Below are 27,116 nucleotides of genomic sequence, written 5' to 3'. Positions count from 1 at the left end.
AACAATGTAGCCAAGCTGCAGACACAGTAGACCCTTAAGTATTTAGCAATGCAAAAATCACTGGTTATCTTACACACTTGAGTAGAGTGAGGGTGGAAGCGATTAGGGTTCAAGAGAAAATTTACTTTAGAAAGACATTCAAAAGCTGACAGGATAGTCCCCAACATGTACAACTTGCTCTCAATGCAGAAAAGGAACACAACTTCAAGATTATCTAGGCCATCATGAACTTGACGCTAGAAACATCAAGCTAAAACCTGAAAACAAAGGTTCACATAGGAAAAGGGTACAGGATCTCTAAGAGCCAAATTTTTACTTATTTTAAAAGATTTTATTCATTCACTTGAGAGAGAGAACAAATGGACTCCCCACTTGAGCAGGGAGACTAATTTGGGACTGGATCCCAGGACCCTGGGATAATGACCTAAGTCAAAGGCAGATGCTTAACCAATTGAGCCACCCAGGCACCCCTGAGTCACGTTTTTAGAGGCAGCATGGCTTCAAGTTCCAGTCACAACCCCAGTAACATGGGGACCCAGTGCTGGGCTATGTCCTTCATACAGCCTCTGCTTGGCCTGAACATCACATCCCTGCTCCCACTGAACACTATCTTCTGTGCTGAGAAATGTTCCCCCAGCTTTATAAAGGCACAGCCCACATCTAGGACTGACCCTACAGGGAAAGCATGCAGAGCAATTGAACATTCATATGTGAACACAGGACAGAACAATAAACACCTTTATTACATGACCGAAGACAGAAGATTTATTTGCCTTTCCGGGCTTTGATTTTCCTCAGATAGAACTCCAGCTCCTTGCCCTCTAGCACATAGCCATCTGCCCTGCCGCACTGGCCTGGTCTCGAAGCGATGCATGCTGCAAGAAACATATGCATTCATTAGCAAAAGGACAATGGGGCCTTACCCAAACCAGCTGTCTCCTTAAAAGTCCATGTTTGTTCAGTTCTCCCGGGGGCAGGCTTGAAGCCCAGTGTCTCCTCAGATATACTTTATCGTCACTTTAAAGTCAGTAGCAGAACTGGACAAAGTTTTCATCACCGAGACGGCCCCCTCAGCCCACAGACTTCTCCTGCCCACTATTTCCCATTTCAGCTTCATGCCAATGGGATGACATGTTGAGTCGTGCTTATACGCCGCTATCATTCAACTCTCCTAGCAAGCCTCTACCACACAGCTGGCAGTTGGAAGAACAAGAAGCAAGAACGAAATGCAGACAGTACTGTGATTCCTCCCCCCACTGCAAGAGCCGTCTCACCAAGAAGCTTGCCCTGTTGGAACTGCTCCTCCAGAAGACTGCTGATTTTGGCATTCTTTTTCCTTTCATCATACTTCTTCTGGATTTTCTTTGATCGTTTTTTATTTAAAATCTCTTCCTCTTCAGGCGTCTGAATAAAGGAGATAAGGTAGGTTAGTTGGGGCTCCCGAGGCCCTGGCTCAGGAAAGTATCCTCAATACCCTATACATCCCGATCCCTGCCACCTTCCTCAGCACTAAAGGCTTTCATCTCTTTCCTTTCAGTAGCAGAACTGGACAGTTTTCATCATAAGAAGGCTGGAATGAGGCTGACCTTCCTTCCCCCCACCCCCACAGGGAAGGTGGCTCCCCGAGAACACGCACCAGCTTGGCCCCCTTCTTGCGTCCCAGGGGCAGTGCATAGTGGGACTCGTACCACTGTCGGTACGGTGTGCTGTCAATGAGCACGATACAGTTCTTCACCAGGGTCTTGGTGCGGACCAGTTCATTGTTGGATGCATTATAGACAACATCGATAATCCTGGTTTTGCGTGTACAACCTGCTCATGGAGGAAATTTAGAATCAAGTCACAGAGCCAACTGGCCTTGTCACCTCTCCCCTCAAGGTGCCTAAGGAGAAGCAAGGGAATAAGCCGTTACCCTACCACGGGGTGTTAGCTCATCTTCCACAAAGCCACCTTTCCAGAGAGGACTGGGAACCACACAGTGTCTCTAGGCTCAGTCCCAATCCCTGAGGCTACAGGAGTTAAGAGACAAAACAGGGGGATCCCTGGGTGGCGCAGCAGTTTGGCGCCTGCCTTTGGCCCAGGGCGCGATCCTGGAGACCTGGGATCGAATCCCACGTCGGGCTCCCAGTGCATGGAACCTGCTTCTCCCTCTGCCTGTGTCTCTGCCTCTCTCTCTCTCTGTGACTATCATAAAAAAAAAAAAAAAAAAAAAAACCCAGGAAGGAGAGAATTCTCCAGCTACCACAACCTGAAGAGCTTTCAAACAAACTTCAGTATCTTGGTGGAAGCCATGAACCTCCTGTTAAAAGCAACGACCCGGGATCCCTGGGTGGCGCAGCGGTTTGGCGCCTGCCTTTGGCCCAGGGCGCGATCCTGGAGACCCGGGATCGAATCCCACGTCGGGCTCCCGGTGCATGGAGCCTGCTTATCCCTCTGCCTGTGTCTCTGCCTCTCTCTCTCTCTCTGTGACTATCATAAATAAATAAAACTAAAAAAAAAAAATAAATAAATAAATAAAAATAAATAAAATAAAATAAAAAAATAAAAGCAATGACCGAATCTTAGAAGTTTTAGGCGTCGGGTTCCCACCCACTCCTGGAGGGCCTCACTCACACTCCGAGCCCCAGGAGAAGTTCCCCACGTCTAGCCTCAAGGCTCGGTACTTCTTATTGCCTCCCCGGACTCGTACTGTGTGTATGCGGCGGGGGCCAATCTGGAAAAACACAGAGACAGGAACTAGGTTATCCAGGAGATTAAGACAAGAAGGGGCAGGGGAACCCTAGACCCCGTGGAGGCAACACAGTCAGTGTAACTATGACAAGTCCTAGCACTGGCATGTGGCACACAGGTGGCCAAGACGGCCCCAACCACACCTAAGGATTCTTTCTCATCACTCCGGTTACCTCCAAGAGGAAAACCCTGCTTCCAAACCCTGAAAATGAAGTCTCTATGCAAAAGAAAAATACCGGGTTTCTGACTATCCCTCAAGGGGCCCACGCCCTCCAGGCGCCCTTGAAGTCCTAATATCAGCATGGGTCTCCGCGCAACCTCTTGGGTCTTAACCACACGTCAAGGTGAGGAGGCCGCCCGGCCCCCCAGACGAATCACGAGCCCCGGGAAGCCTCAAGCACCGCGCGGAAGGCGAGGGCCCCGCACGCACCTTAGTGTTGGCCGCGGGGCGTCCCAGCTCATACTTCCGCTTCTTGTGGTAGGGCTTCCTCTTGCCCCCGGTCTTGCGGCGCTTGTGCCAGTTGTCCCGAGAGATGCCTGCGTGTGGGAGCAGGAGGCGGGAGCTTTAGCCGGCGCCCCGCGAGCCCCAGAGACCCCCGCACCGGGCGCGCCGCACGCTCAGCTCTCCAAGGTTGGCTCCCCCACTGCGCACTCGGGAGTTTTCCGCATTACCAAGGTGTCATCATCCACGCGCGGCCCAGCCCGGGCTCCTTCCTGCGGCAGCCATGTTGACGGCGCCCGCGGCACCAAAGCCCCGCAAGCCCCCGGCGCGGGCCTAGGAGGCCAGAACCGAGCACAGCAGCCTCCGCGTGGCTGCTCGGTGCCGGGGGCCGAGATGCCCGCCCTCCCGACGCGGCTGCGAGGCAGGATGGCGCCGGATGGAGCTTCACCCCCTACCCCGGCCCCGACGCAGTCACACTCACCCATCGCTCTCGGCGCTGGCTGCGAAAGAGAAAACGCAAAGGCTCACGGGCCGGTTTGTAAAACGCTGCCCCGCCCCCTTACGTGGTTTCCGGGCGCCGCGGTCCGGAGCCGGAGTCAGAGCGCGACGTCGCTTCTGCGACCGCTAGGGGGGCGTGGGAGCTCCGGAGGGGTCGGCGAGCGGCTGCGCCCGAGGCCAGCGCGGGGCGACCTGCTCGATTTGCATTTTTAAAAAGAGTTTATTTATTTATTTTAAAAGATTTTATTTATTTATTCATGAGAGACACAGAGAGAGAGAGAGGCAGAGACACAGGCAGAGGGAGAAGCAGGCTCCACGCTGGGAGCCCGACGCGGGACTCGATCCGGGACTCCAGGATCGCCCTGGGCCGAAGGCAGACGTTCAACCACTGAGCCACCCGGGCTGCCCTCTGTTTACATTTTGAAAAGACTCGTTTCGGAGCCGGGCGCGGCTGCTGTGGGCCAGGGTGGGAGGCAGTAGGGGTGGAAACGAGTGCTGGACTTGGACTTTGTTTTGAAGGCTTTGGTGATAGATGGTGGGGGGGCGGTTAGGGAAAGGGAGGTGTGTCAAGGATCCCAGATTCCTCACTCGATCCCTTCGAATGACAGGCCGCTGGGCGTGCATGTCTGGCTTCCTTATAGAAGGTCTTGCACAGGAGATGCTACTTTGGGAATCGGTAGTGTACAAACGGTGATGATTAAGGTCACTCGGATGAATGGAACCCGCGAGAGAGCATAAAGCAAACTTTTCTTGTAAAACGTACCAAGTAAATAGGCTTTGCGGGATATGGCGCCCGTCGCGACCACTCAGCTTTGCTGCTGCAGCGTGGGAGCATCCCTGGGCAATAGTAAATGTGTGTGGCTGTGTTCCAATAAAACTTGCGATCCTGGAGAAAAAAAAAAAAAAACTTGCGATAATGGGATTCACCTCTCATGAAATGTTATGCTTTTGATTTTTTCCAAACATTTAACAACTTAACAAGTATTCTTGACGCATGGGCCCAATCAGCATAGGGTGTTGTGGACCAGAACTTCTGTTCTAGGTCCAAGGCTTGAGGAATGTGAACATTTAAGGCCAGGTAGAGGAAAACTGTCAGAGGAATTGAGTGACAGGAAGAAAGCCAGCACACAATGAGGTCATGGTCTAATGCTCCTGTGAAGGCTAGTTAAAATGAGGACTAAAAAGTGATTCTTGGATTTAGTAACTCAAAAGTCTTTGGTAATATTGGCAAGGGGAGTGGCAAAACTTAAGGGGACTGGGCAAAAACTTAAAATCGAATGGGAAGTTTTATCTTTTTAAAAGATTTATGATAGCGCAGGAGTGGTGGTGTCAGAAAGGGAGAAGCAAAGGCCACTGAGCGGAGAGCTGGATGTGGGGCTGGATCCCAGGACCCTGAGATCATGACTTGTGAGGAAGGCAGATGCTTCCTTACCTGACTGAGCCACCAGGTACCCCCAGAAAGGGAAGTTTTTTAGAAAAGATATAGTATATGTGGGGCAGCCCGGGTGGCTCAGCGGTTTAGCACCGCCTTCCACCCAGGGTGTGATCCTGGAGACCCGGTATTGAGTCCCACATCGGGCTCCCTGCATGGAGCCTGCTTCTCCCTCTGCCTGTGTCTCTGCCTCTCTCCCTCTGTCTCTCATGAATAAATAAAATCTTAAAAAAAAAAAAAAGAAAAAAAATACAGCATATGTAAGCAATTCTTTCAAGAAGTATGACTTTAGGGATCCCTGGGTGGCGCAGCGGTTTGGCGCCTGCCTTTGGCCCAGGGCGCGATCCTGGAGACCCGGGATCGAATCCCACGTCGGGCTACCGGTGCATGGAGCCTGCTTCTCCCTCTGCCTGTGTCTCTGCCTCTTTCTCTCTCTCTCTCTCTGTGACTATCATAAATAAAAAAATTTAAAAAATTAAGAAGTATGACTTTAAAAACAAGGAGAGAAGAGTGCCCAGCTGGCTCAGTTGAAGAAGGTGGTGGCTCTTGATTTGGGAGATCATGAATTTGAGTCCCACGTTGAGTGCAGAGATTACACTATTTTATTTTTTTAAGATTTTATTTATTCATGAGAGTCACAGAGAGAGGCAGAGACAGGCAGAGGGAGAAGCAGGCTCCATGGAGGGAGCCTGATGTGGGACTCGATCCCGGGTCTCCAGGATCACACCCTGGGCTGAAGGCGGTGTTAAACTGCTGAGCCACTGCTGAGCCACCGGGGCTGCCAGATTACTTAAACTTAAAAAAAAAAAAAAAAAAAAAAAAAAAAAAAACAGGGGCGCCTGGCTGGCTCAGTCAACAGAAGATGCAGCTCTTGATCTTCGGGTTGTAAATTCAAGTCCCACGTTGGGTGAAGAGATTACTTAAATTAGAAAAAAAAATAATAAAGGGGAGGAGACGATTAGGCTGGTGGCTGGAGGGAATCATGCAGCAGTATTGAAAGAAGAATAAGCCTTTTTACAATTGGCTCCAAATCCTATCCCATCCCTTTGAAGGGAATCTCTCAACATCATCCTTTCTCCTGTATCTTCAACCTTCCACTGGTTTCCTACCACATTCAGAATAAAATCTCAATTCCTTGTTATGGCCCAGGAATATCTGACCTCTGCTTATCTCATTGGCTTTATCAATTTGACTTCTTATCTCCTACTATCTCCCTCACTCAACTCCTGGCACTGTGACCTTGCTGTTCTTGCCTCAGGCCCTTGTGAGTTGAGAGAAAACGCTCTTAAGTCTTAGCGTGGCTTCTTCTCTCATTTCAAGTTTCTGCTCAAAATCTCACCTCTACATACATACACACACTGGGAGGACTTTTCTGAGCCTGCTTTTTTTTTTTTTTTTTAAGGTTTTATTTATTCACGAGAAACACACATACACAGAGAGAGAGAGAGAGAGAGAGAGAGAGAGGCAGAGACACAGGCAGAAGGAGAAGCAGGCTCCATGCAGGGAGCCCGATGTTGGAACTCGATCCCAGGTCTCCAGGATCATGCCCTGAGCTGAAGGAAGGCACTAAGCCGCTGCACCACCCAGGGATCTCCTGAGCCTGCTTTCTAAAGTGGCAACACTTGGGGTGCCTGGCCTGCTTAGTCTGTGGAGCATTTGACTCTTGACCTCCAGGTTGTGAGTTCAAGCTCCATATTGTGGGTAGAGTTTACTTAAACCAAAAAAACTTCTCTAAAGTAGCAACACTTCTCTTTCTTTACTCACTTAATACTAACAATGTTTTTACATATTCATTATCTGCCTTCCCCACTAAAATATAATAAACATGAGAGTAGAAACTGTGTTGTTGGGGCACCTGGATGGCTCAGTGGTTGAGCATATGCCTTAGGCTCAGGTCGTGATCCTGGGGTCCTAGGATCCAGCCCTGTATCAGGCTCCCCGCGGAGAGCCTGCTTCTCCCTCTGCCTATGTCTCTGCTTCTGTGTCTCTCACGAATAAATGACATTAAAAAAAAACTATGTTGCTTAACTACTGTGTTTCTAACACTTAGAATAATGCCTAGCATAAATACTTGAGTGGCACTCAAATATTTGAACAAATTCTTGTTCTACTTACCACATTTTATTCAATATGTTTCCCCAGTAGATTGTGAGATCTTTGAGTACAGTGCAAAGACCTTTTTTTAAAAATATTTTATTTACTTATTTATTCATGAGGACACAAAGAGAGAGAGGCAGAGACGTAGGCAGAGGGAGAAGCATCGGGTTCTATGCAGGGAGCCCGATGTGGGACCCGATCCTGGTACTCCAGGATCACGCCCTGTGCTGAAGGCAGGCGTCAAACCGCTGAGCCACCCAGGCGTCCCTGGTGCAAGAATCTTAATCATCTTTCCACCTCCAGCTCTTTGGCACAAGAAAAGTAAAAGGCAATTGTATTGGACATAAAAAGGAGTTGATTTCCAGGGGCACTTGGTAGGTGATGGAATTAGGTAGACTGGATTAGGGAGATGAGAGAAAAGTAACCATGTGAATAGTGGGAGTGATTCCAATTAATAGAGAACACAGGCAGGTTTCTAGAAAGTTCAGTCTTAGGATGAGCTTGAATTGCCTGTGGAGCATATAGGTGGCTATTCTTTGTATTGCAAGTAATTGGAAAGCAGAGTGTGAAGCCTGGAAGAGAACGGAACTGATAATTCCCATCCCCATGCACCATGGTTTTGGTCCTTTATGCATCTAACTTAGGGCTCCACCCTGTCAGCCAGTTTGCATCACATGAGCATGGTTCTTCAGTCATGTACTTCGGTAGCAGAATAATTATAAATGCATATGCATCTCTTGGGGGCAATATTCTAGAGGCATCTCTGTAGCTCTTGAAATCAGACTATGACAGTTCTCCATGTCCCACACCATGCTTCTACTCTGGCTTTAGCAGAAGTCAAATAGGAGCTCTAATTCTGTGTCATCCTGGAGAGATTTTTTTTTTTTTCTCCTGCTCCCCTCCAACACCTTACCCTGGCAACAACTCCATTTGCTTTGAGACCATTGGCATTAATCATACTATGCCTTTGTCCTTATTTTCATTAGTCACCTTAAAAAAAAATCTCCCAGGGATCCCTGGGTGGCGCAGCGGTTTGGCGCCTGCCTTTGGCCCGGGGCGCGATCCTGGAGACCCGGGATCGAATCCCACGTCGGGCTCCCGGTGCATGGAGCCTGCTTCTCCCTCTGCCTATGTCTCTGCTTCTCTCTCTCTCACTGTGTGCCTATCATAAATAAATAAAATTAAAAAAAAAAAATCTCCCAAATTGAATCCATCACCCACATTCTAATCCTGACATAGGTTACTACAATATCTTTTTAAAATAGATCTCTCTTGGGACGCCTGGGTGGCTCAGTGGTTGAGCATCTGACTTTACCTCAGGGCGTGATGCGGGGAGCCGGCTTCTCCCTCTGCCTATGTCTCTGCTTCTCTCTCTCTCATGGATAAATAAAATATTTTAAAAAACAAAAAAATAAAAATAAAACTGATATCTCACCATTCTCTATTTCCTAAAATCTCATCATGTCCTATGTGAAAAATCCTCTGTCTCTTCAACCTCTTCTGGAAATGTTTCCTTTGCCTTCATAATAGCCTTCTAACAGAAATCTGGTTCTCTCACGGTTTTCTTCCTTGTCGGTCTTCTCAAGTGGGGGACGACTACACTCCTCTGGATGGGAGACAAGTGTTGGCCAATTTTGGACCATTCTTACTCTATCCTAAAAACCGTAGATTTTGAATCTTATGCTATAAAACAGTAACACTCAGGGCAGCCCAGGTGGCTCAGCAGTTTAGCGGTGCCCAGGGCGTGATCCTGGAGACCCGGGATCGAGTCCCATGTCAGGCTCTCTGCATGCTTCTCCCTCTGCCTGTCTCTCTCATTCTCTCTCTCTCTCTGTGTCTCTCATGAATAATAATAATAAAAAAGACAGTAACACTCATTACTCCTCTTTTACTGTAGTTACCTATAAATTTTGGTTCTCACCAACCTGTGCCTAGATTTTAGATCTTGAGTCATGGTAACTTTCTCATTACTACTACTCCTGTCATATTTTGGATGCCTACACATGTGTGTCTTTATCTCTTTCCACTTTTACCTTTCACCACTTCCTCACCCAGTAAGTCCTTAAACCTGGGATCAATCCAACCTCTTGACCCTGATACCTAGATAAAGTCATGTAACTCTTGCAGACTAATAACATTAGAAATTAAAAATAACTGGTATTAGACTTTGGAAAATCTTTATAATGAAAGACTTACCTGAAGCATAAGACATTATAAGAGAAGACATTATAAATAGATCGTTAATAAATGCTGTGAAGGAAATAATATGCTATCATGAGGTAAAGGGGCAAATGAGGTAAGATGGTGTGAGATGCCCTCTCTAGGGTGGCAGAGATCTGCAGTAAACTGAAACCTGAAAGAAAAAGAAACTGTATGTTTTTTTTTTTAAGATTTTATTTATTTATTCACGATAGACATAGAGAGAGAGAGAGAGAGAGAGGCAGAGACACAGGCAGAGGGAGGAGCAGGCTTCATGCCAGGAGCCCGACGCGGGGGACTCCAGGATCGCGCCCTGGGCCAAAGGCAGGTGCCAAACCGCTGAGCCACCCAGGGATCCCCTGTATGGTTTTATCTTATTTTATTATTATTTTTTAAATACTGTTATTTCTTTTTTTTTTAAGATTTTATTTATTTATTCATGGGAGATACATAGAGAGAGAAACAGACACAAGCAGAGGGAGAAGCAAGCTCCACGTAGGGAGCCCGATGTGGGACTCGATCCCGGGACTCCAGGATTACGCCCTGGGCCAAAGGCAGGCACTAAACCACTGAGCCATACAGGGATCCCCCACCCCCCGTATGGTTTTAATTTGTACTCTAAGTAGGCCCAGTACTCAATGTGGGGCTTGAACTCATGATCCTGAGATCAAGAGTCACCTGCTCTACTGACCGGGCCAACCAGACAACTCCCCAGATAGAACCTTTTGAAGAGCAAAGATGGTTCCATGCAGAAAGGATGTCAAGTGTAAAAATCCCTGAGAAGGGTCGGCACTTTGGAAATGGTGGGATAAGGACCTTCAGAAAACCACTCCTCCATAAAAGCAACAAGAACACTGATCCAAATTGTCAAAATCAGCTTTTCCGGAACTCTGAAATTAACTAAGGTTTGCAACAATCCAAGGAGCACTTACTCAAGAATAGCAGCTGAGGGGCACTTGGATGGCTCAGTGGTTGAGCATCTAATCTGCCTTTGACTCAGATCATGATCCCGGGGTCCTGGGATCAAGTCCTGCATGAGCCTGCTTCTCCCTCTGCCTATGTCTCTGCCTCTCTGTGTGTCTCTCATGATAAATGGATAAAATTTAAAAAAAATAGCAGCTGACTCTCGGAATAGTGATCTTTGTTGCTTTTTAATTTGCCCTAATCCCATCTTCTTCCCCTAGTTCCATGGAGGCTTTGAAAACCAGTAGCCTTTCAACTACGTTAGCTGTGAAAAACAGCAGCCTAACCAGCAATCGGAGGGGGAAGATGGGTCTCGAGCTCCCCAAAGCCCCATCACTAAAGAATCATCACCATGGGACCTGTCTGGCAGCTTGCTGAAAAGCTCCATTCTTAGTGCTTGTCTTTATTTGACCTCACTCATAGTTCACTCTGGAAACAGCCCTATCCCTAAGGGTGTTTGTGAAAAACAAAAAAACAAGAAAACAAAAAAACAAAAATCAATCAATCAGAGGCAACACAGCTGCTGAGGTGCCATTACCAGCTGGGGCTAAAAAGAGGCTGACCAAAGACCCCCAAAATCAATAAACAAACTGAAAAGGAAAAGCAGGGGAATGTGGGGATTGGGGAAACTCCCACATATTCCTGGGAATTTAAAGGCCACATGCATATTCAGGGCTGAGTACATACCCAGAAGACCTGAGAAGACCCTAATATTGGCTATTTGTAAGATACAGCTGATCTTGGAGCTGCACAAGCAAAAAGTGAAGGTTATACACCATGGGCAAGTGGGATTTATCCCAGGTTTGCAACATTGGTTAAACATCTGAAAATCAATTAACATAATACACCTTGTTAATGGCATGAGAAAAAACATATGATCACTTCAAAATACAGAAAAAGCATTTGACAAAATCCAATAACCTTTCATGATAAAAGCACTTAAACTAGAAACAAAATTGAACTTCCTTGGGGATCCCTGGGTGGCTCAGCGGTTTGGCGCCTGCCTTCGGCCCAGGACATGATCCTGGAGTCCTAGGGTTGAGTCCCACATCGGGCTCCTGGCATGGGGCCTGCTTCTCCCTCTGCCTGTGTCTCTGCCTCTCTCTCTCTATCATGAATAAATAAATAAATAAATAAATAAATAAATAAATAAATCTTTAAAAAAATTGAACTTCCTCCATTTTGATAAAGATTATCTACAAAAAACATAGCTAGGATGCCTGGGTGGCTCAGTGGTTAAGCATCTGCCTTTGGCCCAGGGCATGATCCTGGAGACCCCAGATCGAGTCCCATGTCGGGCTCCCTGCATGGAGCCACTTCTCCCTCTGCCTGTGTCTCTGCCTCTCTCTCTCTCTCTCTCATGAATAAATAAAATTTAAAAAAATTTTTTTGAACTTGTAGCTAAAATCATACTTTTTAAAGATTTTATTTGAGAGCGAGAGAGAGAGAGAGAGAGAGAGAGAACACACTAAAGAAAGCGAGCACAAGGGTAGGAGGTGTAGAGAGGGAAAAGCACGCTCTCAAATGAGCCGGGAGCCTGATGCCAGGCTCAATCCCAGGTTCCTGGGATCATGACCTGAGCCTAAGGCAGATACCCAACCAACTGAGCCACTTACTGATCATACTTAATGATCAGGAACAAGACAAGGATGTCCACTCTTTTATTCAAAATTGTCTTGGATGTCCTATCCAAGGCAATAGGCAAGAAATACAAGACATCCCAATTGGAAAGGAAGAAGTCAAACTATATTCACAGATGACATGATCCCATATAAAGTCCCAAAGGATCCACATATAAAAATATTACAGTTAGTAAACAAATTCAGCAAAGTTGCAAGGTACAAGATCAACACACAAAAACCGGGTTGTGTGTCTATACACTAGCAATGAACAATCTGAAAAGGAATTGCATCCAAAAAAATATCTAGAAAATATATTTAACTGAGGTGAAAGACTTGTACACTGAAAACTACAAAACATTGTTGAAAGAAATTAAAGACCTAAATAAATGGAAAGACATTCTGTGTACATGGATCCTTGTATGTGTTGTTAAGATGGCAATACTTCCCAAAGCAATCTATAGAGTCAGTGCAATCCCATTATCCTTTTTTGCAGAAATGGAAAAGCTGATCCTAAAAGTCACATGGAATTGTAAGAGGCCCTGAACAACCAAAACAATATTGAAAAAGAACATAGTTGGAGGACTTACACCTCCTGAGTTCAAAACTTATTATAAACTATAGCAATCAGGGGCAGCCCCGGTGGCACAGCAGTTTAGCGCTGCCTGCAGCCCAGGGCATGATCCTGGAGACTCTGGATTGAGTCCCACATCAGGCTCTCTGCATGGAGCCTGCTTCTCCATCTGCTTCTCTCTCTCTCTGCATCTCTATGAATAAATAAATAAAATCTTAAAAATAAAATAAAATATAGTAATCAAACAGTCTAGTATCGGCATAAGGACAGACATACAAACAAATGGAATAGCATTTAAAGTCCAGAAATCAACTTTCTATCCTGGAACCATGGCCCAGTTTTGTCTGCAACCTTGGAGAGAAGGTTCTGGTGCAATTGAAAACTACAGTGACGGGGCAGCCTGGGTGGCTCAGTGGTTTAGCGCCGCCTTCAGCCCAGGGTGTGATCCTGGAGACCTGGAATCAAGTCTCACATCGGGCTCCCTGCTGGAGCCTGCCTCTCTCTCTCTCTCTGTCTCTCATGAATAAATAAATTAAAAAAATAAAACTACAGTGACTTACTCTAAGCCTTAATGACCCAATTGGCCACATTTTGGCACTATGCCAAGGTTCAGCTGGTTCTTCCAACCCCCAGTGAGATCCCTACAGCTATTTAGAGCTTGAAAAAAATAGTCAAGAATGGTCAAACTGGGTCCTTCAAACAGCTCATAGTTAAGGAAGCTCTGCTGAATGGCTTGGTGGCCACCAAGGTGTGGATGTGATTTTTATGTCGGTGAGGTAATAAACAAGCAAGGCACTATTGGGATAATGTTTGAAGATCAATCTTTAACATCTATTTATATTTGGTTTATTATTTGAGTGTTCTTGGATCATCTGTGATCAGACAGGTATTTGAATAATGTATCAAAAAGAAAAAAAGTTCAGAAATCACTCCATACATCTATATGGTCAACTGATTTTCAACAAGGGTGCCATGTCAATTCAATGGGAAAACAACAGTCATTTAAACAAACAGTGCTATTAAAACTGGATAGCCACATGCCAAAAAGTGAATTCAGACCCCTTACACCATTTACAAAAATTAACTCAAATTGGATCAATGACTTAATTATAAGAGCTAAAACCATAATACTCTTATAAGAAAACAAATCTTCACAGGCTTGGATTCAGCAATGGAAAGTTAGATATGACACCAGAAGCACAAGGAGCAAAAGAAAAAAGATAAGTTAGACTTCATCAAAATGGAAAACTTCTGTGCTTTCCCGGACATTAGCAAGAAAGTGAAGGTAACTCACAGAATGAGGGCAAGTATTTGCAAATCATACATGATAAGAGTGTAATATCCAGAATATATAAAGAACTCTTGGGCAGCCCAGGTGGCCCAGTGGTTAGCGCCGCCTTCAGCCCAGGGCATGATCCTGGAGACCTGGGATCGAGTCCTGCATCAAGCTCCCTGCATGGAGCCTGCTTCCCCCCGCAACCCTCCCCCGTGTCTCTCGAGTAATTTTTTTTTGTTTTTGTTTTTTAATTTTCGTTTATTTATGAGAGAGAGAGAGAGAGAGAGAGAGAGAGAGAGAGGCAGAGACACAGGCAGAGGGAGAAGCAGGCTCCATGCACCGGGAGCCCGACGTGGGATTCGATCCCGGGTCTCCAGGATCGCGCCCTGGGCCAAAGGCAGGCGCCAAACCGCTGCGCCACCCAGGGATCCCTGCCCATTTTTTTTTATAAAGATTTTTTTTTTAATTACTCATGAGAGGGGACTCTCTCTCTCTCTGTGACTATCATAAATAAATAAAATAAAATAATTAAAAAAAAATGGGCAAAGGACTGAATATACCCAAGAAAACTGAAAACCCAGGCCCAGACAGAAACTTGTACACAAACGTTCAGAGGAGCATTATTCCTGATACCAAAAAGCAACTTAAATGTCCACCAGCTCACGGATACACAAAATGTGGTACCCAGAATGGGATATTTGGCCATAAAAGGGAATGAAGCACTGGACCAACATGGACAAATCTTCTTTTAATTTTTCCAAGTAATCTCTACACCCAATATGGGGCTTGAACTCAGGACCCTGATAACATGTCTTGAGCCCAAGGCAGACACTTAGCCTACTGAACCACCCAGGCACCCCAGTATTATTCCATTTACTTAAAATACCCAGAATCGCAAGTCCATAGAGAAAGTAGATTAGTGGTTGCCTGAGGCTGGGGGAAGAGTTGAGTGGGGAGTACCTGCTAACAGGTACTTGGTTTTCATTTTGGGTGAAAATGTTCTAAATTAGTGGTGATGGCTGCCCAATTAACTTTTTAAAAAATAATCTGAGAGTGAGAGCATGAGCAGAGGAGAAGGGCAGAGGGAGAGGGAGAAGCAGACCCCTGCTGAAGCAGGGAGTCCGATGCAGAGCTCCATCACAGGACCCTGGGGTCATGACCTGAGCTGAAGGCAGATGCTGAACCGACTGAGCCACCCAGGCGCCCTGAGGTTGCCCAATTAAATGAATATATTAAAACCACTGAATTTATAGTATATGAATTTTATTTTTTAAAAGATTTTTTTTGAGAGAATGAGCAGGGGGAGAGGCAGAGGGAAAGTGAGCAGCAGACTCTGTGCTGAGCAGGGAATCTGATGCGGGGCTCAATCCCAGGACTCTGGATCATAACCTGAGTCAAAGGCAGAAGCTTAACCCACTGAGCCACCCAGGTGCCCTTCCTGTGAATTTTAAAAGGGTGAATCTTATAGTATGTGAATTATATCTCAATAAAGCTGTTACTTAAAAATAAACAAGGGGGGACCCTTGGGTGGCTCAGCAGTTTAGCGCCTGCCTTTGGCCCAGAGCGTGATCCTGGAGTCCCGGGATCCAGTCCTGCATCGGGCTTCCTGCATGGAGCCTGCTTCTCCCTCTGCCTCTCTGTGTCCCTCATGAGTAAATAAATAAAACCTTTTTGGGCAGCCCCAGTGGCACAGTGGTTTAGTGTCCTGGAGACCCAGCGTGATCCTGGAGACCCGGGATCGAGTCCCACATCGGGCTCCCTACATGGAGCCCGCTTCTCCCTCTACCTGTGTCTCTGCCTCTCTCTCTGAATAAATAGATTTTTAAAAAAAAAAAAACCTTTTTTAAAAATAAAAACTTCTGGCATATTCAAGAAATAAAGGCCAGTGTAGCTAGGTAACAGTGAGCAGTAGGAGACAGTGTTTACTCGTCCAAAAATATATGTTGTATGCTTACCATATGTTCTAGACATTGTGGCTACAGTATTGAACAATCTTTGTCCTTGTGTGCATAAATAGCTAGTGCTTACATAGCATTTATTAAATGTGAGACATTGTACTTACTACTTTGTGTATGTCAACTCAATCTTCCTAACACCTCTATGCCAGTATTATCCCATGTCACAGCAGAGATGTTAAACCCACATAAAGTTCTGCAGTCACAGAATGATGTTGTGTGGCTTCAGAAGCTGGGCTTTTAACCTCCAAACTGTTCTGCCCAAACTGCATTCCAACTGGACCAATAGAGCAAGGAGCTGACTAGGCCACAGTAGGACATTCTGAATTTATCTGTTGTGTGAAGGGATGCTATTAAAGGGCTCGAAGCAAGGGATGCCTCGTAAGGATGTCTCTGGCTGGTCCTGTTTGTGATGCACATAGTATTCCAGGTGAGAAGGTCTGGTAAGGTCTTCAAGTAATCTCTCCAATTCTGTGAGGTGGGTTTTGGTGGCATTTCACAGATACGGCAAGGGGGGGGGGGGGGAGAATGTTAAGTACCTGAAAACTTTTAAGGCCTCAGAGCTAGTGCCAGCTTTGTGAACTTGATTCAGCTGAAAAAAATTTTTCAGCTGAATTTCTGAACCCAGGTGCCATAGTTGGTTACTGAATGGCACCTTCCACTCATTAATGAGGCAGACTGTGCCTGTTTTACAAATGAAGTAACTGAGGCTGGGAGAGCCAGGGCCTAGTCTGTTCAACCCAACTCCTCTCTAGAGTTTCTGCAGTAGCCCATATGCCCCCATGAGCCTCACCGATCTTCCGGAGGCCTTTCTAGAACACACATTTGGTTGTGTGACAGGTTTCAGTAGCATATTACTATTCAGATAACTAATGTTCCATGACAATCTGGAATCCTCCAGCTCCCAAACTGTCCATCCTCTATGCTTGGTTTCTTAGTCCACCTGGCAAACTTCTAAGTTTAAGACCTTCCTATACACCACTCAACAGACGGATTTTTTTCCTCTTTATTGCTAGACACAATGTGTAAACACATAAAACACCAGGGAAGGAAGAGATCCCAAAGACTTTTTTTTTTTTAAATTACAAGACAGGGGATCCCTGGGTGGCGCAGCAGTTTGGCGCCTGCCTTTGGCCTAGGGCGCGATCCTAGAGACCCGGGATCGAATCCCACATCGGGCTCCTGGTGCATGGAGCCTGCTTCTCCCTCTGCCTATGTCTCTGCCTCTCTCTCTCTCTCTGTGTGACTATCATAAATAAATAAAATTTAAAAAAATAAAAATAAAATTACAAGACATAGTGCATGAACCAAGGGCATGGAAGGCAGGCCAGAGCCAGCAGACAGCTGGACTAAAGGCTCCTTTCCCTCTTCCCAGAGCCAGGGCAAGAGAGAGAGAGAGAGAGAGAGAGAGAGAGAGAGAGAGAGAGTGTGTGTGTGTGTGTGTGTGTGTGTGTGTGTGTGTGTGTGTGTGTGTGTGTGTGTGTCGGCCTCCACCAGTTGCCAGTCCACATAGGCAGAAGGCCATCCAAGGGAAAACTTTATACCAGAGTCTTCTCCTCCTGGAGAGAGGGCAACACCCAGGATAAGTAAAAAGGTCTTTCCTTTTTCTCGGTTGTAGCCATCCAAGGAGCAAAGATGAGAAGTAGTGTCCTACACATCACTTTGACCCCCTCCCCAGCTGCCCCCATACTTGGCATTTACCAAAGCCTGTCCCAGACCCTGACTAGATCCACCAGGTGCCCAAAGTTTTCTGGCGAGGGAAGAAGAGGGGAAGAGACTAGGTGTGAAAACAAACAGATCTTTTATTTGCAGTCGTCACTGGGGCCGTTTCTTGTTGCTTATTTGTTTGCTGGCCTGCTCTTCCAGCTGCATGGCCAGACGCAAGGCCTTGATGACATCTGGAAGGAAGGGGTGGTGGTGCACTCGGGGTTAGTGTCTCAGAGGCCCCTCTCCCTCAGGTTGGAGGCCCCATCTCCAGCCACACCCACCTTGCAGGGCTGAGAAGTGCTTGGCTTGCTGGATCATGACAGACTCTGCCTTGTTCACGAAGGTCTCCAGGTCATAGTCTGGCTGTTCAGTCATCTCAGAGAGCTCAAGCCAACCTGGCCCTTGCTGCAGTGACATGGGGGAAGCTTGTCCACTCAAAAATGACCCAACCAATTTAGCAAATCCTTCCTGGCCCCTACCCTCCAAAGCAGACAACACACACCAGATGCTCATTCCTCCAGCCATAGCCTGTACTCCACCTCTGGACCTCCTCCGGCAGATTATCTTCAGCTTGGATTCATCCTCTTTCCCACCTTGAACTGTCCCTCTCTCCCCACATCAAATGAATGTCACAATCTGTCTTAATACCAAGTCAGAAATGAGAGCAACAATTTTATTCTTAACCCTCCTTAACCCCAGTATCCCCAGATCCTACCAATTTTGCCCCTAACTGGTACCTGAGTCTCACGTCCTCACTCCAGTCTAGGCCCCAGCCACACTCCATCTAGGCACCAACACCTCTCTTGAACTCTTAACAATCTCCTAACTGCTAACTCCTAAGTGCCTCCACTCATGCCCTCCCACGTTCCCAAACCAAGCTCCACATTCTATCTAAAGCTCTGAGAAGACCAGGTCATCTGATCCCACCACACTCTGCTTTACTCCTTTCAAGGCATCCACTGCCCTCATAACCAAGTCCAGGTGTTCGGAGTGAACCATAGGTCCTTTAGCATCAGATCTTGCTGACCCAGCCACAGCCTTCATCTCCATCATCTGCTCACTGCTTTTGCTTGACCAGAGCGAACCTCTCATTCTTCCTGAAAGTACCATGTCCTTTCACACGTCTGTAACCCTGAGCACTCCAGGGAGGACAGGCTTAAATGCTCACTCTTCATGTTCCCTCCTTGGTTCTAAGTGGCCCACACTCCTTTCTGTGCTGCACCCTAAGCACCCTACTGGCAGAGTGCACTTTGGCCTCCCCTCACCCTCCCCTCCTGCAGCAGGAGTCACAGCAGCACCAGCACCTACCACTTGCTACATGCTGGGCACTGCCTAATCCTCAGATGCAACTCTCCTGTCTTGCCCATTTTAGAGATGAAGAAACTGAGGCCTAGTGATGATAAATGACTTTCATAAGGAAATCAGCTTATAAATAGAAGAGTCAGGACTGATCTGGTCTTATTTTAGGGCGTACTAATGTTTTTGGTCCTTGGTTTCAGCACAGTGGTTGACATATAGGAAGTACTCCTCAAACACTCACTGAATAAATAAATCAAGGTCTTTGCATATTAAAGTCACCCTCCAAAATTTCAATCAGGAGGACAGAGGAGAGATACTAACTCCAGCTAGTATAATGGAGGAGGCAAGCCTGTGTGGGCCAGGCTGGGGGTGGGTGGGTATGGTAATTTGTTGTTTTATTTTATTTTATTTTTATTTTAATTTTTTTTAAATTTTTTTAAATTTGTTGTTTTAGAACAGCTAGATGAATAGATGGGAAAATGAAGGAATGGTAGGTGGAGGCCTGCCTCATGCCATCCCTATCTGAAGACCCGTGGGAGCAAAGCCCAGTCACGTTCAAGGAATGGTGCTGAGCATTACTGAGGGCCTGTGAGGGTGTATATCCAATCCCACCCTAGCCAGGGCCAGCTCCTCACTTGTATAATCTCCTTGAGCTCCTCCATAGCCCTTTCCTCCAATTCTCTGATCTGAGACATGGCTTCATTAAAGCTGGACATCTGGGAAGATAGTTCCTCATCTTCCTTGGAGAACTGAAGGGGCCAAAAGGAGAGGTACAACAGTGTGGCCTAAGTCCCGTCTCAGCAGGCCATGTTTCTGTTCTGTCTGGCCCCACCCTACACCTTACATTGCCTGAGATCAGGGACCCATGAGAGCTGGATTCCATCTCTTCTGTTTCCATTTGAACTGGCTGTTCCCCACTGGACCCACTGTGGGGGCTCAGCTCCTTGACCCTGAGGAAGAAAACAAGAAGGTGTCAGATCCCATAGGAGCCTTCTTGGCACTCACAAGACTGTAGCACCATCGGCCACATAGTTCAAGGGGAGTAGCAGCTTTGATTTTGGCCTAGAGGACCCATGCTGGCGCCCAACCAAGGCCTGAAAGGGCAAGGGGACAAAGCAACTAGCATCATGTCTGAACTCCCAAGTCTCAGATTCACTGAGTCACAGAATATAGAATAGGCCCTGTGAATCCAGAGCTTCCTCTCTTCCTTTCCTCCCTCCTGCACCCTCTCCCCATCCCACTGGCCACGAGTACCAGTACCTGTCTGCATATCTTAGTGTGTTTAAAGTATATTCACAGGAGCTTATGCCTGGTGAGATCATGGCGATCTGCAAAAGGGGTAAATAGGTGGTTAAGGGTTAGGGATCAGAGGGTAAGGGCACCAGATTGCTGCTGGAGACTGCCAGGCATTGTCTATGAGCTGCTGACACCCACACAGTATTGGAGCAGGGAGTTAATTAAGCACTTACTCTGTGCCTGGCAACTTGCCGATGGGCAGTGAAAATTAGGGCATCTTGAAAACTGGTCCCCTGCCTTTTAAGGTGCATCTGGTTACCCCCTGTTGCTTTATCTTTTTATTGTCCCTCTCACCAAGGTCATATCTCAAGGCTTTGTGGCTCCTGCTGGAACCTTCCATTCACCAAGGCTCAGGAATGATGTTTTTTTTTTTTTGAATGATGGTTTAGAGCTTAGAACTTCCCACCTTCCCTAGTAGATAGGGAAGAGGAGGAGATTCCCTGGAGGGGAAGGAGGGCAGACCCTAGCTAGCAGGGCTTATAGAGAAAATAAGGAAGGGAACAAAAATCATTCAAGGCCATGGCCTTGGGCGGTTCAGTCAGTTAAACATCTGCCTTCAGCCCCGGTCATGACCCCAGGGTGCTGGGATAGAGTCCTGCATCAGGCTCCCCTGCTTGGCGGGGAGTCTGCTTCTCCCTCTACCCCATGCCTTCCCAGTCCACTCACGTTCTCTCATTAAAAAACAAAAAACAAACCATAGCCCTTTCCTATTTACAAAGCTGGGAGCCAATGAACCTGAAGGAAGCCATAGAAGGGATGAGAATTTCTTCTGCTTTCCCATGGCCCTTCTTCTGAATTCTGGGGCCCCATCATACCAGGGAGTACTGACCATCCCAAGAGCTGCCGAGATATACAGTAAAGAGAACAGATCCTTTCCTTCTTTTTTTTTTTTCTTTCCTTCCTTCTTAAATAGGTAAAGAGGAACTTGGTACTAAGGCATCGGTGTGGAGGGGACGGGCCTGGGTGGTGCAGTCAGTTTGGCATCCTACTCTTGATTTGGGCTCAGGGTACTGGGATCAAGCCCCACATTGGGCTCTGCACTTGGTGAGGAGTCTGCTAGAAGATTCTGTCCTTCTCCATGTGCCTCTCCTCCTACTCACACATGCTAATGTTCTCTCTCTCAAAATAAATAAATTTTTACAACTCAGTGTCATCCTACACCTCCTGCAAAGTGACCCTACTCACCATGCAGGTCCTTGAGTTCTCACCGATAAAGGAGTCCCTCAGCACCTGTGTCAGCTTACTCTCTCGAAACGGGGTGTGAGCCTTGTTCTGTCCGAGGGCCCTGATGCACTCCTGTGGGGCAGACAGCAGAAGCCACTGAGGTCCCTTCTGTCCTTTGGAGCCACCTATTCCCTCTCCCCCTCGGCCAGAAGCCCTCCAGGCCAACCACCTCTGGCTAGGCCCTGCTACCTTCAGAGCCAGGAGACTCTTGTTGATTTCTGCACCCTCCATGCGGGTCTGCCGGTCAGCACTGGAAGTGTCTGCACCTCTCTCATTCCCTGCCAGATCCACCAAAGAGAACTTGCCATGCACTCTCCCTTTGGCTCGAAGAAGAATCTGGAAGCAGGCGTGGGAGCGGGATGAGTTGGAGTTGGCAAATGTCTGCCCAGAGGTCCTGTCAATGGAAAGCAAAGAAAGGGTATGAGCCTGTGAGGTTACCAGCCACTGTGGCTCCCCAGAGTTCAAGCCACCCCATTCCACAGCACTAAGCTCTCTGGTACAAGGGGCACAGGTCAGGACTCTGAACAGTCCTGTGTCCTACCCAGACTTCAGTTTTGTCCTCCCTAGGCAGCAGCTCTCCCTCTAGTTCTGGACTTAGCAAGTTTTCCTGGTAGTGAAAATACTGGACTCTGTGCTAGGGTCTTAGTCAGACCTGAGGGCCCAACAATACACAGGAAGGAGGAGTTGCCTGTGTTCCTGGGCACATGGGGAGTAGGGGTCATCATGAACCACTTGTCAAAGGTTGAGGGCCCTGAGGAGGAGGCCAGCCCCCTCCCCGGGCCTCTGTAAGTCACCCAGCAACCTACTGTACCATGCCGGGTGGAAGAGCATTTCCTTAAGTCTATATAGAAGCTATGATCCCACCACTTCCAGGCTAGAACAGACCCAGAGCTCCTATTTCCTACCACAGAGGGAGGGAACAGCAAGGAAAAACCTAGAGAAGTCAGAAAGCATGCTTTGGGGTAAGAGCCTGGAAATATATCTGCACTGGTTAGACTTAAGACACTTTGACTTGCTCCTGATGACCTCCGGCTCTGGGTCATCTGTCCTATTGAGAGTCCTCAAGGCAGGGGCCCTCATAGCGCTCAAAAAAACTTCAGAGAGTGGCAGTGCTGTGTGGAAACAGCAATGGGCTCAGGGTGAGAGTCTGTCACCTGAACCAGGCATCAGGGGGTCCCCTCCCCTCCCCAGGACTCTGACCTGCAGGCACTGCCTAAGTCGATCATCTTGATGACATCATTTGCACAGTTCACCAGGTGCTCCTGCAGCCCCACCACCTGCACCTGCTGCTTGCCATCCTCCAGCACACGCAGCTTGGCTTTCTTGTTGAGCAGATCGAACAGCTGTGCCAGGCAGGGGAACAAGGCTAAAACCATCAGGTGGCAGGCACCCCACCCAACACCCCATCCCTCTGGGCCTGTCCCAGCTTAGAGAAGGGCTGGCAGGAGGGAAGGCAGAAAGAAGTGAAGCTGGGTGGAGGGCAGTCCACTTGAAAGCAGAACAGGGCTGCCCTCAAGCTTGCTAGGACTCTGCTACTTTGCCAGCTATGGGAGCCTGGACCCGGACTTATTCCTCATCTGCAGAATAATGATGGTAATACCTCCTCATAGGTTATTGTAATGAATGAGTTGAGACGAGTGCTTAGCACATGATACCGTACCGATAATCAACATTAGCTATTATTATTATTATTTTTTAATTTTTATTTATTTATGATAGTCACACACAGAGAGAGAGAGAGAGAGGCAGAGACACAGGCAGAGGGAGAAGCAGGCTCCATGCACCGGGAGCCCGACGTGGGATTCGATCCCGGGTCTCCAGGATCGCGCCCTGGACCAAAGGCAGGCACCAAACCGCTGCGCCACCCAGGGATCCCCAACATTAGCTATTATTATTAAGATCCTGCTCTGGGAAAGGCAACTCTGCAAAAACACAATATAGAAGTGGCGATGGAAGGTACAGAGTGTAAGGGGTGGAGAGAGTGAAAGAGAATATGAACATGAGAAGGAACATGCATGATCAGGGGCAGGGTAGGAAGGTTATAAAGGGGGTGGGTCAAAGGAGGAACAGGGTACACACAGGGCAAACTTCCCATGTGGGAGGGAGGCCTGAGGAGTGTTCCTCACACCTGCTGAGCCTGGGCCCCATCACACCATCAGATGCCAGGGCAGAGCAGCCCATCAAAGGTTTGGCAGCCCAGGGGATCCCTGGGTGGCTCAGCGGTTTAGCGCCTGCCTTCGGCCCAGGGCATAATCCTGGAGGCCAGGGATCGAGTCCCACATCGGGCTCCCTGCATGGAGCCTGGTTCTTCCTCTGCCTATGTCTCTGCCTCTCTCTCTCTCTCTCTCTCTCTCTCTGTGTCTCTCTCATGAATAAATAAATAATATCTTAAAAAAAAAAAAAAAAAAAAAAAAAAAAAAGGTTTGGCAGCCCATAGGTTGTTTGGTTTCTACAATTTCTAACTAACCTCAAGGATTTGGAAAGTTCAGGGACCCCAGTGGTATAAACAGGGGCTCCCTGGCAGCTAGTTACCTTCCCATTATAGATCTCGAAGAATGTCACATAGACTTCCAGGCCCAGGTTCCGGTAGCGGGGCTGATTCTTCAGGAGGAAGACGTCTCGGGCTATGGGAGAGAGCTTGGGTTAAGTCAGCAACCTGCCTGTCTGTGCCCAACCCCACTGTGACACAACACAGTACTTACAGGCCATGGCATAGATCCCTTTGGATGCATTCTGGGCTTTCCCAGACAGGTCTCCGCCCATCGTCTGCAAAGGAAAGGGGCAGAAAACTGTGGTAAAGGGCTCCAGGCCTAGGCCAGAGCCCTACAGGCTCCACAGCCACAGTGGGCCACTGCACTACAGCTGAGAAGCTGCACCAGCTAAGGCATCTGGCACAGCAAGAGCACCTGGGCAGGGGAATCTGTACCAAGGGAACCTTCTGCAAGGAACTTATTTGCTTCTTTTTCAGGGACCCGGTATGACACCATGGGCAGGTTTGTTCCCAGCCAGGCCTGAATACTCACATGTGTCTTGCCGCTTCCTGTCTGGCCATATGCAAAACAGGTTGCTTTTCCCCCTTCAAAGATTGTCTGGACCAGTGGCCTTGCTGTGAACCTAGGAGAAAGCATAGAAGAGAATATTTCTCTTTCCCCAGAATGTGCTTCCTAGAATGTGGTCCTGCTGCTCTTCCACTGCAGAACTCCTGAGGTCCTCTCCTTCCAAGCATTAGCACTCCTCTCCTGCAAAGTGGTCCCTCTGGACCCCAGCCCCACTTATAAATCTAAAATTCTCCCAGCCAACTGGGGAGGGCTGGCTGGCTTGACATGCCAAGAGTAAGCAGGGGGCCTCCACTCCAACTGAGCCACCAGCCCACCCTCTGACCCTGGAGACCCCAAGGTGAAAACCTGAGCTTTGTAGCTGACTGCCAGCATAAGAAACACTACGAAGATCAGTGGAAACTCTCTAAAGCAGGAACCTAAAATATTTTAGGCTTTGTAGGCCACATAGGTCTCTGTCACTTTCAAAGATTTTAAAGTCATCTCTACACCCAATCTACACCCAATGTGCGTTTGAACTCACAACCCTGAGATCAAGAGTTGCATGCTTCTCCAACAGAGCCAGCCAGGCACCCTGCTGTCACATTGAAAAAAAAAAAAAATCCTTCAAAAACAAACTATTCATTTTAAATTTTTAAATTTGAGATTTTTTTTTTTTTTTTTTTTTTTTTTTTAAAAAAAAGAAGATTGTTAGCCAAATTTGGCCTGTGGGCTGTAGTTTGTCATCCTCTGGTCTGGAGCAGTCCTGTTAATAGAACTTTCTGTGATGGGGTGCACGGGCAGCTTGGTCGGTTAAGCGCCGGACTCTCAGTTTCAGCTCAGGTCATGAGATCAAGCCCCACCTTGGGCTTTGCGATCAGCTTTGCAATCAGCAGGGAGTCTGCTTGAAAGATATTCTCCTTTTGCCCCATGTGTGCATGTGCTCTCAAATGAGTAAATGAGTTTTTTTTTTTTTGTTTTTTTTTTTTTTTTTTTAGAAGATTTTATGTATTTATTCGTGAGAGATAGAGAGAGAAAGAAGCAGAGACAGGAAGAGGGAGAAGCACGCTCCATGCAGGGAGCCTGATGTGGGACTCAATCCCAGGACTCCAGGATCACACCCTGTGCCAAAGGCAGATGCTAAACCACTGAGCCACCCAGGTGTCCTGTAAATGACTCTTAAAAACAAAACAACTTTCTGTGATGATAGAAATGCTTCTAATAGCAGCTGCTGCCACATGTGGTCATTAAGCACTTAAAATATGCTAGTATGACTAAAGAATTGAATTCTGGGATGCCTGGCTGGCTCAGTTGGTAGAGCATGTGACTCTTGATCTCAGGGTCATGAGTTTAAGGAAAAAAAAAAAAAAAAAAAAAAAAAAGGAAATTCTTAATTTTGTTTATTATTTAGATAGTCACATGATGGGGATCCCTGGGTGGCTCAGCGGTTTAGCGCCTGCCTTCGGCCCAGGGCCTGATCCTGGAGATCCGGGATCGAGTCCCACATCAGGCTCCCTGCATGGAGCCTGCTTCTCCCTCTGCCTGTGTCTCTGCCTTTCTCTGTGTGTCTCTCATGAATAAATAAATAAAATCTTTAAAAAAAAAAAAAAAAAAAGATAGTCACATGATGGAGAGCCTTTAGCTGACTCAGTCAGTGGAGCATAAGACTCTTGATCTTGGGGTTGTGAGTTCAAGCCCTATGTTAGGTACAAAGATTCCTTAAAAATAAAACTCTGAATAACAAAAGCAAAAACCACATAAGGCTAGTGGGTGCTATATTAAGCCAAAGCAGTCCTAGTGTTTTCAGAGTCTGCTAACCTCAGTGGGGAGCAGGGTGGCCACACAAGACGCTGGAAAAGCCCCTACAGCCTGTCCAGCCCAGCCTCAGAGGAGCGCAATGAGTAGTACCTCACTTCTGTCCCATTCAAGGATGGGCTACTACCGATGCAAAATGGGATGTGACAAGCCCAAACTGGGTCTTCCTGGTGCCCAGGAGTCAGAGTTGGAGCTAGAGCTAGCTCGGGGATGGCTGATCCTAAGAAAATACAAGGAGGCCAGGCCAGGAAGGGCCTCAGAGTTCAGTGCGGCCGTGAGTAGTGTTACCACAATGTCCCGCATTGAAAAGAGGAAGGCTGGGGAAAGGAAAAAAGAGGCGAGAAACCAACCTGTAGACAACTTCATTTGAAGCTGTTTCATCAAATGCAAAGTCAAAGCAGAAGGCTTGGTTCTCCAGATACTTTGTTAAGTCCACTTTTAACTTGGGCTCGTGGACCAAGAGGAGACACTTGCTGGGAATGGAAATCACATCAATTTCTTTCTTGGCCAATTCTGCAGAAGGAGAGTTATTTCAGGGGATGATTCCTGGACACGGAATCTCGGTCAGTCCAGAGCCTCCTCCTGATTGATCAGGGCTTACCTTGTTTATTTAGTGGACGTTTCCTCACACAGACACATATCCTGTGCTCCTCGATCTTCAGAAGGATGAGAGAAGACAACCAACCAGCAAAAGGTCAGAGCGATAGTGAAAGAAGCCCTCCTCTTCTGATCCCACATCCAGCCCACTCAGGGGCCACAACCTGACCCTAGAACCCCTGCCTCCACCATTTGTTACTCTGGAGCACAGCGGCAGCTCTGAATTTCCTTCCCAGTTTTCTCACTCTGTTGCCTATGGGTTTCAGTGCTACTTCCAGGATTATTAGTAAGGATCTAGCCAACCTATGGAAGCGAGGAATGTGGGAGTTTGGGAGATCAGACTCTCTCATCTAGCCTT

The 27,116-nt window shown here is 47.4% G+C and overlaps 2 protein-coding genes and 4 non-coding genes across 23 annotated transcripts in view; all 6 read right to left on the bottom strand.

The window, feature by feature from the left end:
* Positions 1–724: 724 nt before the first annotated feature.
* Positions 725–3,719, bottom strand: RPS8 (ribosomal protein S8). The gene is made up of 6 exons (XM_041739208.1): positions 3,654–3,719; positions 3,161–3,267; positions 2,614–2,713; positions 1,637–1,812; positions 1,275–1,404; positions 725–875 (listed from the first exon to the last, which is right to left on the bottom strand). The coding sequence occupies exons 1-6, from the start codon at positions 3,655–3,657 to the stop codon at positions 766–768; spliced, it is 627 nt and encodes a 208-aa protein (XP_041595142.1). The 5' UTR covers positions 3,658–3,719; the 3' UTR covers positions 725–765.
* Positions 993–1,062, bottom strand: LOC121481697. Its single transcript, XR_005985367.1, has one exon. It is a non-coding gene; the product is annotated as a small nucleolar RNA SNORD38 (small nucleolar RNA).
* Positions 1,500–1,567, bottom strand: LOC121481698. Its single transcript, XR_005985368.1, has one exon. It is a non-coding gene; the product is annotated as a small nucleolar RNA SNORD38 (small nucleolar RNA).
* Positions 2,798–2,901, bottom strand: LOC121481699. The gene has a single exon (XR_005985369.1). It is a non-coding gene; the product is annotated as a small nucleolar RNA SNORD46 (small nucleolar RNA).
* On the bottom strand, positions 3,342–3,421 carry LOC121481696. The gene has a single exon (XR_005985366.1). It is a non-coding gene; the product is annotated as a small nucleolar RNA SNORD55/SNORD39 (small nucleolar RNA).
* Positions 3,720–17,569: 13,850 nt separating the features above from the next.
* KIF2C (kinesin family member 2C) overlaps positions 17,570–27,116 on the bottom strand; it is a 76,440-nt gene continuing 66,893 nt past the window's right edge. For 17 of the 18 annotated variants that reach the window (XM_041738782.1, XM_041738789.1, XM_041738794.1 and 14 more), the window contains 13 exons: positions 26,763–26,817; positions 26,512–26,674; positions 24,335–24,425; positions 24,014–24,077; positions 23,844–23,935; positions 22,512–22,654; positions 21,501–21,705; positions 21,273–21,383; positions 20,052–20,119; positions 19,636–19,741; positions 19,427–19,540; positions 17,774–17,897; positions 17,570–17,683 (listed from right to left, as the gene is read on the bottom strand). In XM_041738782.1, the coding sequence (XP_041594716.1) occupies positions 17,601–17,683; positions 17,774–17,897; positions 19,427–19,540; positions 19,636–19,741; positions 20,052–20,119; positions 21,273–21,383; positions 21,501–21,705; positions 22,512–22,654; positions 23,844–23,935; positions 24,014–24,077; positions 24,335–24,425; positions 26,512–26,674; positions 26,763–26,817 (1,419 nt within the window). In that variant the 3' untranslated portion in view covers positions 17,570–17,600. The remainder of the gene's footprint in view (positions 17,684–17,773; positions 17,898–19,426; positions 19,541–19,635; positions 19,742–20,051; positions 20,120–21,272; positions 21,384–21,500; positions 21,706–22,511; positions 22,655–23,843; positions 23,936–24,013; positions 24,078–24,334; positions 24,426–26,511; positions 26,675–26,762; positions 26,818–27,116) is intronic. The other variant, XM_041738787.1, reaches the window with a different exon arrangement.

Source organism: Vulpes lagopus, chromosome 23 (genome assembly GCF_018345385.1).
Source record: "Vulpes lagopus strain Blue_001 chromosome 23, ASM1834538v1, whole genome shotgun sequence".
NCBI lineage: Eukaryota > Metazoa > Chordata > Mammalia > Carnivora > Canidae > Vulpes > Vulpes lagopus.
The sequence above is the reverse complement of the archived record's forward strand: the minus strand, read 5'-3'. Positions and strand labels throughout refer to the sequence as shown.